Consider the following 16,845-nt stretch of genomic DNA (forward strand, 5'->3'; position numbering starts at 1 on the left):
TCGGCCTTTCTTTGCCACTCGTCACCATGCACCAAGACCAGAAGGTGGCGCTGCAGCTAATAGATCAGCAGCTATCCAGTGACTCCAGCAGCCAACAGGGACTAACATGAACCTATATAAATCCTCCAACTTGGGTCTAGACCGGGGTGTCCAATCTTTTGGCTTCCCTGGGCCACACTGGGAAAAGAATTATTATCTTGGCCCACATATAAAATACACTAACACTAACAATAGCTGATTCATAATGTTTTAAGTAAGTTTATTATTTTGTGTTGGGCAGCATTCATAGCCATCCTTGGCCGCATGTGGCCCAAGGGCCGCAGTTTGGACAAGCCTGGTCTAGACAATCTGGTTTTTTGAGTCAAAACCAACCAAGCTGCACTCAGACAATGCTTGTTTAGAAGTTGCACTGCCTTGCACCCAGACAACCAAATTTGCTGCAGAGATGATGATGAAGATGAAGAAGAATAACGATATAGTCCAGCATCCTGTTTCACACAGAGCCCAAAACATTGCCAAGGAGGGCCAACAAATAGTGCACAGAAACCAAGTCCTCCCCCTAATTTTACTTCTTAGCGCTAGTATTCAAAGGTTTATAGCATCTATGGAGGTTCCTTTTAGTCCTCATGGCTAGTAGCCTTTGATGGGCCTATTCTTCATGAATCTGTCTAGGAGGAGGAGGAAGAAGAAGACGAGAAGGAGGAGGAGTAGTAGTTGGGTTTTATATGTCGACTTACTATACCACTTAAGGAAAATCACTTTCCCTTCCCCTCCCCACAACAGACACCCTGTGAGGTAGGTGAGGCTGAGGGAGCTCTAAGAGAGCTGTGACTAGCCCAAGGTCACCCAGCTGGCTTTATGTGCAGAAGTGGGGAAACCAACCCGGTTCACCAGATTAGAGACCACCGCTCCAAACCATCGCTCTTAACCATTGCACCACGCTGGCTGAAGCCATCTTGCTAGTGGCCATCGCTACCAGCATTGCCAGTACATTCCACAATGTGTGTGTGTATCTGTGTAAAATGCCATCAAGTTGCAGCCAACTTATGGGGCTGCCATAGGGTTTCCAAGGCAAGAGACGTTCAGAGGTGGTTTTGCCACTGCCTGCCTCTGCAGTGCAACTTTGGACTTCTTTGGTGGTCTCCCATCCGAGTACTGACCAGGGCTGATTGTGCTTGGCTTCTGAGATCTGTCGGGCCAGCCTGGGCCATCCAGGTCAGGGCAATGGAGAGTTTCCTTCCCTCTTATTGCAAAGCTGAGTGATCAAACCCCAGAACTTAAATTCTGGCTTGTGCATTTTACTAGTTTGCATGTCTGGCTGTCATGATTCTGAGCCAACACATAAAAGAACAGGTGTGTTTCGTGCATATCCTAAAAGGCCTCAGATTTTTAAAACTGTAGTCTGCAGCAGCAAAAAAAATGGCACTGGTTTAAATTATAATAATTGGCATAAAACCCCGAGGCCCTTCTTAAACTACAAAGTGAAATATCAAAAGGGTTCGGTTTGGGGGGGCGGGCGGATATGGAGACAAAGTATGATGCAGCTTCAATTAGGTCTCTAGAGACTATTGAAATCTTTTTAATTTTTTAAAAGTTGGCTAGCACTTTTTGTTCCCAAGATCTTTACTTTAGAATGATGCAACTCGGGTTTTCTTTTCCAGTTATATTTTGCAGTTTGCAGAAGAGAAACGGGTCGTAGTATCTTGCTTGTTATAGGTTTATTACATTTCACTGATGTGGCAGAAGGACCCATGCCTATGTCTACAAATGTGAGATATGCATGCATGCATGAAGAGGTAACATGTGAGTCCGGCCTGTGAACAAGATCTGAACGACGCTGTTTTCCCCAAAATTTTATGTCCATGTTTGTGCTGAAAATGGTACCATTTTAGAGAAAGGAAAAATCTCTTTCCACTAACCTGTCTGTGTATAACTGCTGACATTCTCTCAAATTGAATGTCGTGATTCACAGGGGTACCATTTTTGATTTTACAAGGACAGGACAAAGATATTCTGTAGAAGGAGACCAGATTAACAGCAAGAGCTACAGAGCTGCTCTTTTGGATATATTCAAGGTATTGAAAAGGGGGGAGAATGTGTGTGGTCAGCATTTGTTCTAGCTCTGATATCACATAATAATGAAAAGATTGTTCATGCACAATAATTATTTTTAAGCAAAGTGGCTTACAGTCACCTTCCCTTCCCACCCCCACAACAGACACCTTGTGAGCTAGGTGGGACTGAATGAGCTTGGAGAGAACTGTGACTAGCCAAAGGTCACCCAGCTGGCTTCATTGTAAGAGTGGGGGAACCAACCCGGTTGGTTTATGCATAGGCGTTTTACCTGAGGTTCTTTGCTCACTGGTCCCACACTTTCCTGTTGGGAGTCTATGCACCAGCAGATTCCAAGCTCAAATCAGGAAGTATTTGAATCCCCGCCCCTTGGAATGCTGCTTTGTAATTGGCTGTAGAGAGAGAAAAGTTCCCTCCCCCCAAACCCAATTGCCGCATAAAAAAGCATTTTAAGAACATAAAACAAAAAACAGCAATATGAAAAGAAAGGGGGGGGGAGAAATCCAACCCTCGGTTTTAAAAAGCCTTTCTTCTGCTCAGAAAGAGCTCCCAGGAAGCAGGAAAAGGAAGTATTTGAATCCCTGCCTCTGGTCATGCTGCTTTGTAATTGGCTGTGAGCAAAACCAAGCTTGCATGTTCCACACTTTGCTTTATGCACGGCAATTTCACCTGGGCTGAGCTCAGGGGAGAGGGAACAATCGCGTTAACAGAAGAACGGGAAGGTCCAGGATTTGTTGAGGGCTGGCAGCGAGGTCATCTCTAATGGAGAGAAAACTCATGCATAACTCCAAGGAACAACCAAGACAGACCGGGGGCGAATGTGAATGAAAGTACCCATGCATAAACAACCAGTGTGAGACAAGAGAGGGACGAACCAGGTACATACTAACAATGCATAAATGACCTATATCATATTAACACTCCAAGTTAGGAGTGGGAAAAATAATGGGGTTTGTGTCCGTGTTAGCTTCATGAAAGTATAGAGATCAATATAGTGTTAAACAGTTCCCAGACAAGAATATGTCTGAGCATGTGCAGAGTTCCTTTCCCTCCCCGTTAATCAACTCTGCAAAACTGAAGTTGTGGAAAGGTTTCCAGAACTGAAAGAATTATTCCAGCTTCAGGCAGAACTGGGACACTGACGCCTTTTATTTTAGAAACTAAGCACTTTCAAGATTTACTTTGTTCCAAGAGTGATCCCTAATGCTGAAAACAGATGACAGGGCTAGCCAAAGATGATAGATCTATGATTATTTTCCTAAGTCACTGCTTTTTCCCACCAGATCTAGCTTAAGGGAGGCTGTAACTGACTCTGTAGAAGGAAAAGACACTCTGTAGATGTTCAAAGGTAACCTTTTCTCATATATCTCAGGCCACGACATGAACAGATTTAGGGGTTAAGCATGGGCCAACCCGGAGACCTTTGTTTACAGTCATACTTCCCATGTCACAAAGGATGTTTTCCACAAGTGATGCTATATATATGCGTGTGCTTTACAGTCTGGAACGTGTCACTTGTGAACGTTGTTAATATGAGACAATGCGGAAAGAAAACTCATTTGTGTTTCAAAGCATAATGTAGGCACTACGTTTGAATTAAACATGAGAAATGCAAAAAAAAATTTAAAAAGAAGATTAAGAATCCCTGATGAAATCATTTGGTACATTAGCATGGGTTGGGTAACTTTTTAAAATGTATGTATTTGTTTTTTTGAGACCAGGCTGGCTGGCAAAGAGATCGTGCCCAGGAATTTGGGTCAAGTGCCTATTAAATTCCTCACCGCCATTGAGCAACCAACCCTGTTTACACTCACCAGGGGCTGCTAACTTTGGGTTAGAAAATGGGTGGAGCCAGGGCATGACCTGGTACACCCAGGCAAAGCTTGTAAGGTTCAGGAAGGAGCCAGGGTGGAATTTGGTGGCTCAGGGGAAAAGGAATCCAGTGGAGTCTGGTAGAGGATGGGCAGAACCTGGCATGCAGTCATTAGGGCAGATCCAAAGTCGCCCTTTTGAACGAGCGTAAGGCCAGGGGAGGGGCTGTGGCTCAGTGGTACAGCATCTGCTTGGTATGCAGAAGGTCCCAGGTTCAGTCTCCAATGTCTCCAGCTAAAAGTATCAGGTAATCGGTGATCTGAAAGACCTCTACCTAAGACCCCAGAAATCTACTATCAGTCTGAGTAGACAATACTTATCTTGCTGGAACAAAAAAAAGTCTACCTTAGTATAAGGCAGATTCATGTGTTCGAGTTCACTCACACAAAGGAGGGTTCCCAATTTCGGCAGATTTCCCACTCCAACTGTATCACCGGGAGCCACCTGGGAAGCAGCTTTTCAGGTGATAACTAAGGGGAAGGGCTTCTGAAAACAAGGGGAGGAAGGAAAGATTTGTTGGATGAGCAGTTCTTGAGCTTACTGGGTTTCCAGACCCCAATGCCAACTACTTGACACAATTTTAAAAACAATTGATTTTTTAAAGGATATTCTATGCTGTTCTGCTGTACTGCTAGTCAGTGATTTCAATGTTTTGAAGCTCTTCACAATGCAGTACTAAGCAGAGTTGCATACATCCTTCTTCAATGGACTCTGAGGGTGTAATTCTGCTTTGGCGTGCGCTGCTAGTAGTATGTTTACTTTTTCAGTGATCTTAGATTCTTCGGCTTCTTTTTAAAAAACTATTTGGTCATAAGCCACTTTGAGGTCGACAACCTCCTAGATCGCAAGATACATATATATAAAACAAACTCACAGGAGGGGACAGATTGGAACTCTCCTTCCTAAATGTCCCTTTCAAGCATTTTACAATGTTTCCGGCAGCCTCGGGAGGTTGTCTTCTCTCCCTATTTGGTACACAATCCTCAACTCCTCTCAGTCATAAGAACATAAGAAAGGCCCTGCTGGATATGACCAAGGCCCATCAAGTCCAGCAGTCCAGCAGTCTGTTCTCACAGTGGCCAACCAGGTGCCTCTAGGAAGCCACAAACAAGACGAGTGCAGCAGCACCATCCTGCCTGTGTTCCCCAGCACCTAATATAATAGGCATGCTCCTCTGATACTAGAGTCCAACCAAAGTCAGTTCTGGAGCATATTAAGTCTTCATCAGAATGTTGTTACCAGTCATTTTCTTTCTTCTAGTTAACTTACTAACAACACAGTCCTAAACAGAGATACATCCCATTTCGCTTCAATGGACTAATAAGGGTTAACAGCATTTAGGAACGCACTGCAAATCATATTTTTTTCACATACTTAGAGAGTAAGGTTGCCAACTTCCAGTTACTAGCTGGAGACCTCCTGCTATTACAGCTGATCTCCAGCCGATAGAGATCAGTTCCCCTGGAGAAAATGGCCACTTTGGCAACTGGACTCTATGGCGTTGAAGCCCCTCCCCTCCCCAAACCCTGCCCTCCTCAGGCTCCGCCCCAAAAACCTACCGCCGGTGGCAAAGAGGGACCTTCTCCCAAATAGTGCAGAGGCTCCTTCCTTGTCTGTGGACAGAAGCACAACTGTGCAACTTTCTTTATCCGCAACGAAGGTCGCTAGTTTGCTGTAAGAGACAGTGATAAACCAAACAATCAAGGGGTTAGATCCAACCAACTTTTCTGCTGCCGAAAAGGGAAGGAGGGGCCTCATTTGACCATGCAAGCAAGGGTGTGCTGAGGATCATGAGACCTGCATGGACAAAAGCCATGTGGGACAGGGGCTGCAGTAGGGTTGCCAGCTCTGAGTTGGGAAATACGTGGAGATTCTGGGGGTTCAGCCTAGGGAGGGTGGGGTTTGGAGAGGGGAGGGACCTCAGCAGTGTATAATACCATCGACTCTACCCTCCAAAGCAGCCATTTTCTTGGTCATCTGGAGATCGGTTGTAATAGCGGGAGATCTCCAGGTACCACCTGGAGGGTGGCAACCCTAGACTGTAGTAATGAGAATTGTGAGAGATTAAGTGAAAAAGCTGGCTGGATCCAATCCAAACAGCAGCAGCAGTAGCCGTCATGCCTTATCCTTTCTCCCAAGGAAATCTGAGCAACGTCCATAGTGTGCAAGCTGAATCTTATTGTTACTGATTCCACAACACACCCCTGTTCGATTGGTTAGAGGGGATATCTTTTTGCATCTAACATTTAAGCATAATGCAGGACCTTGACATCATGTGCTAGCTTCTGCCTTTTCCTAATTTTTTCTGGGGTGGGTGGGATTAACATCTAGCCTGAAGAAAAGTTCCGGAGAACTCAAAAGCTTGCACACTTCTATGTGTCACTTGGTTGGCCTCCTGACCAGGATAGCCCTATCTTGTCAGATCTCGAAAGCCAAGCAGAGTCAGCCCTAGTTAGCATTTGAATGGGAGGCCACCAAGGGAGTCCGGGGTTGCTCCACAGAGGCAGGCAATGGCAAACCACCTCTTTGTCTCGCCTTGAAACCCTTTTACAGGGTCCGCCCTAAGTCCAAGGTGACTTGCCAGCACTTTCCACCCCCCTCCAAGGTCACCCAGGGAACTTCACCACCCAGCAGCCCCTTGAACATAGTTAAATTGTGGAACTCCCTGCCCCAGGATGTGGTGATGGCTGCCAACTTGGAAGGCTTTAAGAGGGAAATGGACATGTTCATGGAAGAGAGGGATATGCATGGCTACTAGTCAAAATGGATACTAGTCATGATGCATACCTATTATCTCCAGGATCAGAGGAGCATGCCTATTATATTAGGTGCTGTGGAACACAGGCAGGATGGTGCTGCTGCCGTCGTCTTGTGGGCTTCCTAGAGGCACCTGGCTGGCCACTGTGTGGACAGACTGCTGGGCTTGGTCGGATCCAGAATGGCCTTTTCTTATGTTCTTAGACCTTGAAAGTCAAGCAGGGTCAACTCTGGGAGACCACCAAAGGAGTCCAGATAGGGTTGCTAGGTCCCTCTTCGCCACCAGCGAGAGATTTTGGGGGTGGAGGCTGAGGAGTGTGGGGTTTGGGGAGAGGCTTCAATGCCATAGAGTCAATTTGCCAAACCGGCCATTTTCTCCAGGGGAACGGACCTCTATCGTCAGGAGATGAGTTGTAACAGCAGATCTCCAGCTACTACCTGGAGGTTGGCAACCCTAAGTCCAGAGTTGCTCCACAGAGGCTGGCAATGGCAAACCACCTCTTGTCTCACCTTGAAACCCCTTTACCGGGTCCGCCCTAAGCCCAGAGAGGCTTGACAGCATTTTCCACACACCCTCCAAGGTCATCCAGGCCATTTTTGCATGGTCAATTTCGATGCTCGCTCAAAGCTTTTTAAAAATGCGACTTTAAAAATGCCTTTTCACGGTCCCGATGCAAAAGGAGAAGTTCCACTTCCCCCATTCCTTTGTTCCTGTTTGCATACCCATTTGCATATGCATAGCTAAAGCACCTGTGTTGTTTTGCATGGTTCCTTGAGGGGGAATCTTCGAGGCAAACACCAAAGGTCGCGATAAGTGGGCTCTTTTGTAACGCGAAGCAGGTATGCGCCGGCTTTGCAGTCACTTCCGGAATGACGGTTCAGCATATAACATTCATAAAAATATGCCGGCCAATTCAGCCTGGAACGCGCTGCTAATTACTATGAATAAATGGCCGTAGGGACCGTGAATAAGCATTTTTAAAGTCGCATTTAAAACAGAGCTTTGAATGAGCATCCTTATTCCTCTCTTTGTATTTAACGTCCGATTCATTCTAATAAACCCCATTCACCATTCTCTTAAACTCTAATCTTCAACTTTGGTATCTTAATGACTTCAAAGAATCTGAATGCGATCCAAACATATCCCTTCTGCCATTTATGCATGGGAGGTTTTGCCTTGGATTTGCCCCTCTTTGGGTGCACTTTCCCCCCATCCATATTCTCCAAACTCAACAATAAGCCCCCCATGCAGAGTTTTGAGAATTCGGATGGGGAGAATGTGCATCTATAGCACTGGTTCCCAACCAGGGGCCCATGGACCCCCAGGTGTCCATGAGAACAAAGTTATAAACCCATAATAAATTAATCTTTTCAATTAAAAGTTCTCTATTATAAAAATATATATTCAAATATTATTCTAAGTTTAATGTTTAACTAACAGTTATGATTAAAGTTTATTTTCAAATTCTCGGAATTTTTTTTTGGAACCTTGGGGTCCCTGCACCGAACAAAAAAGTCCTAGTGGTCCCTGGTCAAAAAAAGGTTGGGAACCACTGATCTACAGAGTGGCAAATCCAATGCAAAAGCTTCCATGAATAAGTGGCCTTAATATTGTCGAAGGCTTTCACGGTCAGAGTTCATTGGTTCTCGTAGGTTATCCGGGCTGTGTGACTGTGGTCTTGGTATTTTCTTTCCTGACGCTTCGCCAGCAGCTGTGGCCGGCATCTTCAGAGGTGTAACACTGAAGGACAGTGTCTCTCAGTGTCAAGTGTGTAGGAAGAGTACTATATAGTCAGAAAGGGGTTGGGTTTGAGCTGAATCATTGTCCTGCAAAAAGTAACAAAGGTAATGTGCTAACCATTGTCCTGTAAGTATCAAGATAATGTGCTGATGAGGGTGTGGTATGGTAATATGGACCCATTGTATCCTGAAGTGATCTGTTAATGTGTGAAATCCAAAGCTAATCTGCATGGCTATTGTGGACTGTAGTCTTTGTTCGTCTGGAGGTTTTCAAGACAGGAAGCCAAGCCTTATTCATCCTTAAACTCTCTTCTTTTCTGTTAAAGTTGTGCTGATGTTTATGAATGTCAGTGGCTTCTCTGTGCAACCTGACAAAATAGTTGGTAGAATTGTCCAGTCTTTCAGTGTCTTGGAATAAGACCCTGCGTCCTGTTGGGGTCAGCCCATGTTCAGCCACTGCTGATTTCTCAGGTTGGCCCAGTCTGCAGTATCTGGCTACATATTCCTCTTCCTACACCCTTGACTGGACAATGAAGAAAGCTGAAAGCTGATAGGAAGAAAATAGATTCCTTTGAAATGTGGTGTTGGAGGAAAGTGTTTTGGATTCCGTGGACTGCCAAAAAAACAAATCAGTGGGTTACAGATCAAATCAAGCCTGAACTGACCCTAGAAGCTAAAATGACTAAACTGAGGCTGTCGTATTTTGGTCACGTCATGAGACGACAAGAGTCACTGGAAAAGACCGTCATGATAGGAAAAGTTGAGGGCAGCAGGAAAAGAGGAAGACCCAACAAGAGATGGATGGACTCAATAAAGGAAGCCACAGCCTTCAATTTGCAAGATCTGAGCAAGGCTGTCAAAGATAGGACATTTTGGAGGACTTTCATTCATAGGGTCGCCATGAGTCGGAAGCGACTTGACAGCACTTTACACACACACACACACACACACACACACACACACACAATGCACATTTCCCCCCATCTAATTTTTCAGATTACTATGTAATCTGTATTACTGTGTATGGGTGTGAAAGCTGGACAGTGAAGAAAGCTGATAGGAAGAAAATAGATTCCTTTGAAATGTGGTGTTGGAGGAGAGTGTTAAGGATACCGTGGACTGCCCCCCAAAAAATATCAGTGGGTTATAGATCAAATCAAGCCTGAACTGACCCTGGAAGCTAAAATGACTCAAGTGAGGCTGTTGTATTTTGGACATGTCATGAGACGGCAAGAGTCACTGGAAAAGACCGTCATGCTAGGAAAAGGGCAAGAGTCCAGGAGCACCTTAAAGACGAACAAAAATATTTTCTGGCAGGGGGTGAGCTTTAGCTAAAGCTCACCCCCTGCCAGAAAATATTTTTGTTCGTCTTTAAGGTGCTCCTGGACTCTTGCTCGAAAACTCACCCCCTGCCAGAAAATATTTGTGTTCGTCTTTAAGGTGCTCCTGGACTCTTGCTCTTTTCTCCTACTGCAGACAGACTAACACGGCTACTCGCTGTGGATTATGCCAGGAAAAGTTGAGGGCAGCGGGAAAAGAGGCGAAGACCCCACCAGAAAGGAGGCTCCAGCGCCCGTGCGTTTTATGTCGCCCACGGCCCCCCATCCCCCCCCCCCCAAAGCCAGCGTTTCCTTTTGGGTTTATGAGCGCGCTCAGCGTGGCCGCTGCGCTTCCCCTTCCAGACGGGCCCGGGGCCGCCCCCCGACGGCGGCAACGCCCCGGGGGGCCGAGCGCGGGCCGAGCTCCCCGGTCCCTCCCCCGGCGCTCCTCCCCTCCTTGCGCCGCGCCGCAGAGCCCGGAGCGCCCCGGGGCCGCCCCGTCGCTCCGCCTCCGCTCCGGAGCCCGGCCGCCCGCCCGCCCGCCTCTTCCCCCCTGCTCCGGCTTTGGCGAGCGCGCCGTGCACCCCGCTGCGGGCGGAGCGATGCCCCGGGGATGGCGGTAGCGGCGGACGGGCGGGCGCTGCGGGGCGGCGGGCTGGAGGTGCTGGTGCGCGGCCGCTGGCACCGGGTGCTGGCCAGCCTGAGCCGCCAGGCGCTGGTGCTGAGCGGCGAGGAGGGCGCCGCGGCCAACGGCGTCGGGGCCCCCGACGGCGAGGGGCCCTCGGCCGGCCAGGGGGCCGCCCCGCCGGGGAGCCCCTGCAGCCTCCCCGGAGCGGAGCCGCCGCCGTCGGGGGTCGCCGTCGGGGCGCGCACGGCGTTCACCGACCCGCCCGAGCAGGTCCCGGCGGCGGTGGGCAGCCAGAAGCGGCGGGTGCGGGTGCTGAAGCAGGAGGCGGGCGGGCTGGGCATCAGCATCAAGGGGGGCCGCGAGAACAAGATGCCCATCCTGGTGAGCAAGATCTTCAAGGGTCTGGCGGCCGACCTGACCCAGGCGCTCTACGTGGGCGATGCCATCCTGGCCGTCAACGGGGCCGACCTGCGCGACGCCACCCACGACGAGGCCGTGCAGGCGCTCAAGAGGGCGGGCAAGGAGGTCTTGCTGGAAGGTGAGGGGTTCACCTTCAGGGGTCTTCTTTTTTGGGGGGGGGCTTCTTCTCCATCCCTCCCTCCCCGCATTCCTCGGTTCTTTTTCTTTCTTTTCTTTTTGAAAATTTTTATCATATCAATTTTCTAGATTAACAAACACCAATGAAAGTTCCTCGGTTCTTGAAATGCTTCTGGGAGCCTGGCTTTCGGTGACACTCCTGGCTGCTGGGGAAAGGGTACTCTGCGCATGCTTCGAGGCCTTTCTCGCCTTTAGATCTTGCCGGCTTTGGGACTCTAATGTCTGTCGGCCGCAGCCACCTGCAGTGCTCTTGGAAGGTTTTCCTCCCCTTGTCAAGGGGGGGGAAGGTTGAAAGGACGCGTCCGCTCTGACTCAGGGCCTTTCGTAGGGGAAAGGCCATTGCACACACTGCGGCGCGTGTTGTTCGGACATGTGTTTTCCTTTCGTGCTCAGCGGTTTTGTTGCAGAATCGTGCTGTGGGCAGGTGGGAACTGGTGTTCCCCTGTAATGTGGGAAATGGACGAGAGAGAGAGAGGCATGCAATACCATAGGATTTACTGCTAAGTAAACATGCATAGGATTGCAGCCGAAGCATGTGTTTGGATTTTGCTGTGCTTCCGTCAAGTTGAGAATGCAGGGATGGGGCTGAAGTGTTCCTGCGGTGAAACTATTCCTTGACAATACGTGCTGCGTGTCCCTCCGATTAAGAACCCTGTGGGGATAAACCAAGGATCCATCTGGTACAGCCTCCTTTTCCCCCACAGTAGCCACCGGTTGCCTCAGGGAAAGTCCACAGGCAGGAAGGGAAGGCAGTTCCTCCTTCTCTTGTCCCCATCCCCAGCAGATGGCATTCACAGGTACACGGCCTTTTGAACATGAAGGTCTGATTTAGCTGTCATGGCTAGTACCTGTTGAAAGACATGTCCTCAGTGACTTTGCCTCGTCTCTTTTTATTGCCACTTGACGCTAGTGGCCCTAGATACAGCTTGGAGCAGCAAACTTCATTAAGAGTTGTTATGCATGGGAGGTTTTGCCTTGGATTTGCTGCTCTGTTGATGCACATTTTTTTCCCATCTGAATTCTCGAAACGAAACCCTCATGCAGAGTTTTGAGAATTCAGATGGGGGAAATGTGCATCTAGAAAGCGGCAAATCCAAGGCAAAAACCTCCCATGCATAAATGGCCTAAGTCAGTTACATGTTGTACTTCCTTTTGGCTGTCCGTCAACTTAATTGCACCTCCCCCCCCCTCCAATTCTCGTCGTTTTGGTGGAGAACAAACTTCTGTCCAGTAATAACCGACGTTTCAAGCAGATCCGTCAATAGCTTCATTATGCTTATCGTTTCTGGCTAGGGTTGAATTCGAGCACAAACCAGACCTTCTGTGGTTACACTCGTGTCAATTGGTGAAGGTGCCTGCCTGGGTTTAAACATTGTTAAAAGTTGTGCCCTCTGCCCTGTTTCCTAATCCGAGGAGGTAGGAATCTTGCTACGGCTATGCACAGGTGAGGGAGGCCCTCTATGCACGTGCCAAAGTATTCTGAGGTTGAATCCAGAGACTGAAAACCGGTTCAGGGGGCTAACCCCCTAATTCAAATCACGATCTATAACGATCCCTTTGTTTCTGTCCCTTTTAAGGACTCACTCGCCACTGTTCCTTCTATACTTTCCTTCAATAGCGGGAGGGAGGAGAATGCTTGGAGATCCTGATTGTAAGCAGAAAAAAGTAACATTGTGGAAATGATTTAATTGCTGCTTCAACTGGGCCTTGCCTCCATTTTTAATTGCCCACTCCGGCTGCTACTTTGGGATGTGAAATCAAGAGAGAAGGAGGGAGAGATTAGGGCAAAATTACCTGGCTGCTGTCTAAGGTTGGGCTTAAAATAGGGCATATTTTAAAAATCTGCCGGAACAACAGCTGCTGTAGAGGAAGTTTTCTGTAAATATAGAAAATGTTGAAGTAAACGCCGTGCAACTTTGCAGAGAGAAAAATGTGCGACTTGGGAATCCGTGGCATCTGAACACTGCTTCAGTTCGGCAGGTTTAGAGGCCATTAGCCAGCACGTGCAAACAGATCCAGAAAAAAGCAGGAGTAAGGGTTTTATGAAACTAGTGATGGATTTTTTAAAATATTCATATCAGTGATGACAGTCAGGAGTACTTGGTAGAGAGCCCACCTTATGTTTATGCTGTTCTTTGAAACCGAAGCGGTTAAATAAACCCCAAGTCACATCTCTGCCTTTCTGACCACTAGATCTCTGCCACCTCATCTGTTTCAGTAATGGGTTGGAACATCAGAGCTTTGTGGCAAAGGTGAATGCAACTTCATTACCCCCTCCTGTGTGTGGATGCTTTTTTTTTTTTTTGTAGGACCATAGTCAAGATATACAATAAGTTTAATTCTGCTTTTGCATTTCCCATGCCTGCAATATGAGCATAAAAGTAAGAACTGTATTGCCTCGAATTGCATTTAAAATGGGCTTTCAATTCTGCTTTAACAGTATTTACAGATGAGGCCTTCTAAACGGGGAGGGGGGGAGAGTGTTCTTAGTCACACCTAGGGTTGCCAACAGCCTGGAGACTTAATGACCTGCCCCTTTAAGAGGCTTAATCAGTGGTTATTTACCAGGTGATACTATTTACCTCTCTATGAAAAGCTTCAGTTGCCTATTTCTACCCAGTAAGTCTCTGTTTAGAGGGGCAGGATTCCCTCCCCCCCCCCGTTGTTGGCAACAAAGTCCCTTAAAGGTGGAGAGAAGAGACTATGCAGATTGTGAGCAAAGGAAAGAGAAGGATAATAAACACAGCAGCACGCCCCTACCTCAGAAGCACAGAGATTAAAGACAGTACATGAATGACAAGGTTGCCCAGCTAAACTTTACCCAAAATCTGCCTCTATTTGTGCAGGAAAATAGAACACGAGTCCAGCGTGGCACCTTAAAGACTAACCAAATTTATTCCAGCATCAGCTTTGATGACATAGAGCTCACCTCATCAGATGCATAGGAGTATAGATCCATCAGGGCTAATTTATATACACAACAGGAAGGTGTGTAGGGTGGGAGAGGGGCAGGGCATGTTTATATCACAAAGAGAGGCCAGTTCAGAACAGGATCCGGTCAAAACAGTAATCTGTTCACCTGGCGGAGAGGTGAGACACTTCCAGCTGTGGTTAGATAAGAAGAAGAAGCGTTGGTTTTTGTATGCCGACCTTCTCTACCACTTAAGGAAGAATCAAACCGGCTTACAATCACCTCCCCCTCCCCACAACAGACACCCTGTGAGGTCGGTGGGGCTGAGAGAGCTCTAAGAAAGCTGAGACTAGCCCAGGGTCACCCAGCAGGCTTCATGCGGAGGAATGGGGAAACTAACCCGGTTCACCAGATTAGTGTCCAACGTTAATTTGGAGGAGTGGGGAATCAAACCCCTTTCTCCAGATTAGAGTCCACCAAACCACCGCTCTTAACTACCTCACCACACTGGCTCTACACTAGATAGTCCACCTATAAAATCTAGTGCAGGATGAAGTTACAATAGAAAGTCACAGAGGTTGAGCTACATATTTGATGACGTTAGCTCTGACTCGTGAAAGCTGGTGCCAGAATAAATTTTCTTAGTCTTGAAGGTGCCAGTAGACTCCAGATTAATGTTAGCGTTACAGATTAACACGGCCATCCATCTGGAATTAAGCTTCATATATGAGTGGGGGCAGTCTTTGCAGGAAGCCGAGTTTAATGGCAGGGCTTGTGTCAAGGGTTGGCATGGATATGTATCTCCTGGAGCCATGAGCCAGCAGAAATTCATCCAGCCCACGATACTGGGTCCGTCTGCTCTCACTAGGAATGGAAGGTCATCTCAGATGTCCTTATGATGCCACAATCTCCCATTTCCTTTGGAGAGGAAGGAGATTTCAATTTTTTTGGGGGGGGGGCTTTACGCTTTCACCTGTGCTGCTGAAGTGTGCAAGAGAATCTCTTCGTCCTCCCTCCTTTAAGCATCTTTTCCAAGAGGAAAGCTGGAGGAAGCAGAGCGTGACTCTTTCACGCTCCTTGTCGGTGCTGACGTGGCATAAAGAAATTGAAAAGGGTTATATTCCGCTTCTTCCTGCGGGAAGGTATGTTTGGAGGGGCTGACATGCCTAGTGGGCAGAGCACTGGAGGAAAGTCTCTTGCCCAGACCCCCACCCCCAAACCACGACCCAGCCCTGGTTTACAGTAGCCCCATATTTGCTCCACCCTGCCCCAACAATTCTGGGACCCTCAGAGGAACTAATACCTTTGAATGAGCTGAAGACCGGAGCTGTCTACTACAGACTTAGAAGACCGGAAATCATAATCTCTTCCCCCCCCCTTCCAATTTTGAAGTTCTAAAGATTTTGAAATGGTATTTGAGAGAAGAAAGATTCCCCGCTGTTCTTCTTTTTTTCCGTGTTTGTCAAAGTTTGTTGCAAGCATCCAGGAGATGAATGAACTGACGTCCATTCTGTGTTTGTGGATAGAGAAAAATGCCCTTGGTGATAACTTCCTTGCACACAAGTTCATTGTACTGGAGATTCTTGACCTCTTTCTGTTTGCTGGCATTTGTGAAGACGGCCGAGGGGCATGCTGTCAACCACAATCTCGAGCTTTGTGGTGGTTTTTTTTTTTAGAAGAGCTTGTTCAAATTCGGGTACCTGTTTGGAACAGAACAGTGAATTAAAGTCAGAGGTCACAAAAGACAGAAAACACAATCTTTTATTGGACCAGCTATAGCAGTTTGCGAGATTTTGAGTGTCGCAAAAGTCTTCATCGGGAGCAACAAGTGCCTGGGTGGACCACTGCTCTGCAGATCTGATATTCAACAAAGTTCAGTGGTGCTGTTTAAAATGTGCTTAAGTTTCATTAGAGTTGCTGGATGAACAGAACAAAACCTAGCCAGGCCTGCCCCTGTTCCTTTAAGGGCAGTTTAACATGCAGAAATCAGCAGGCCAAGCTTTTCAGCTGCCCATCTCTGCCGGTCAAATTGTTGGTAAAGACACAGGAGCAGGGGTTCGTTAAAAAGTTGGCAACCTTGGTCCACTGTAACTAGTAGGGAAGATAACTGATAAAACTATTTATTAATTTATTTTATTGCACTTTTGCCCTGCCCTCCCCAGTCCGACGGCCGGGATCAGGGCAGCTCACAAACAGAATTACACTAAAAACAATAAAATATTAAAATACAATTTAAAATACACTTTAAAATAGCCCGAACCATTTCAATAAAAGGGTAATAATGTCCTCGATGGTGCTAGAATCAAAAATAACTGTCTGCAGTTGGGCAGTTAGATGTAATCACCTCCAAGATGGTATAAGTGTGTGTGTGGGGGGGCTCAGCATCAGGGTAGGAGAAGAGAACATTGTACTAGGTCTTTGGGTGACTGTTCTTTAAACAGGAGTGTAAGGAAACATGAGTGGGGGACTGCAGCTGATTTGCATGCTTTTGCATAGAAAAATAATTGTGTAAATTTAAATTTAGAAGAAGAAAAACCACAACATAGGGACCTACCACACTTGTTTTGGAATGCCCTAAATCTGCTGTTTCTACCATAAGAGCAACACATTGCTCTTAAGAGCACATTGGCCCCAATCCAGAGAAAGTTAATTATACACTGAGCTCAATAGGGCTAAAATTAGTGTTGACTAACTTCGATTGATTTAAATGTATTAATGACTTTTTAATGCTGCCCTTCCTCTGAAGAGCTTGGGATGGTGTACATAATACTCTTTATGCACAAAACAATCCTGTAAGGTAGGCCACTCTTAAGGATAACTCAAGATCACGAACACTACGATCCTGTGCTGCGATCCTATTTGCATCCAGGACCGGTTCCCAATTTGGGGGGGGGGCTGGGCGCAGAGTATCCAGGAGCCCCCTCCCTCTGCCTACCAGGCCCCTCACG

The 16,845-nt window shown here is 47.2% G+C and overlaps 1 protein-coding gene across 1 annotated transcript in view; it reads left to right on the forward strand.

Moving 5' to 3' along the window:
- Positions 1–9,948: 9,948 nt before the first annotated feature.
- Positions 9,949–16,845, forward strand: part of SNTB1 (syntrophin beta 1) — a 107,856-nt gene continuing 100,959 nt past the window's right edge. The window contains exon 1 of the mRNA XM_056854681.1: positions 9,949–10,927. Coding sequence (XP_056710659.1) covers positions 9,949–10,927 — 979 coding nt within the window. The remainder of the gene's footprint in view (positions 10,928–16,845) is intronic.

Source organism: Euleptes europaea, chromosome 8 (genome assembly GCF_029931775.1).
Source record: "Euleptes europaea isolate rEulEur1 chromosome 8, rEulEur1.hap1, whole genome shotgun sequence".
NCBI classification, from domain to species: domain Eukaryota; kingdom Metazoa; phylum Chordata; class Lepidosauria; order Squamata; family Sphaerodactylidae; genus Euleptes; species Euleptes europaea.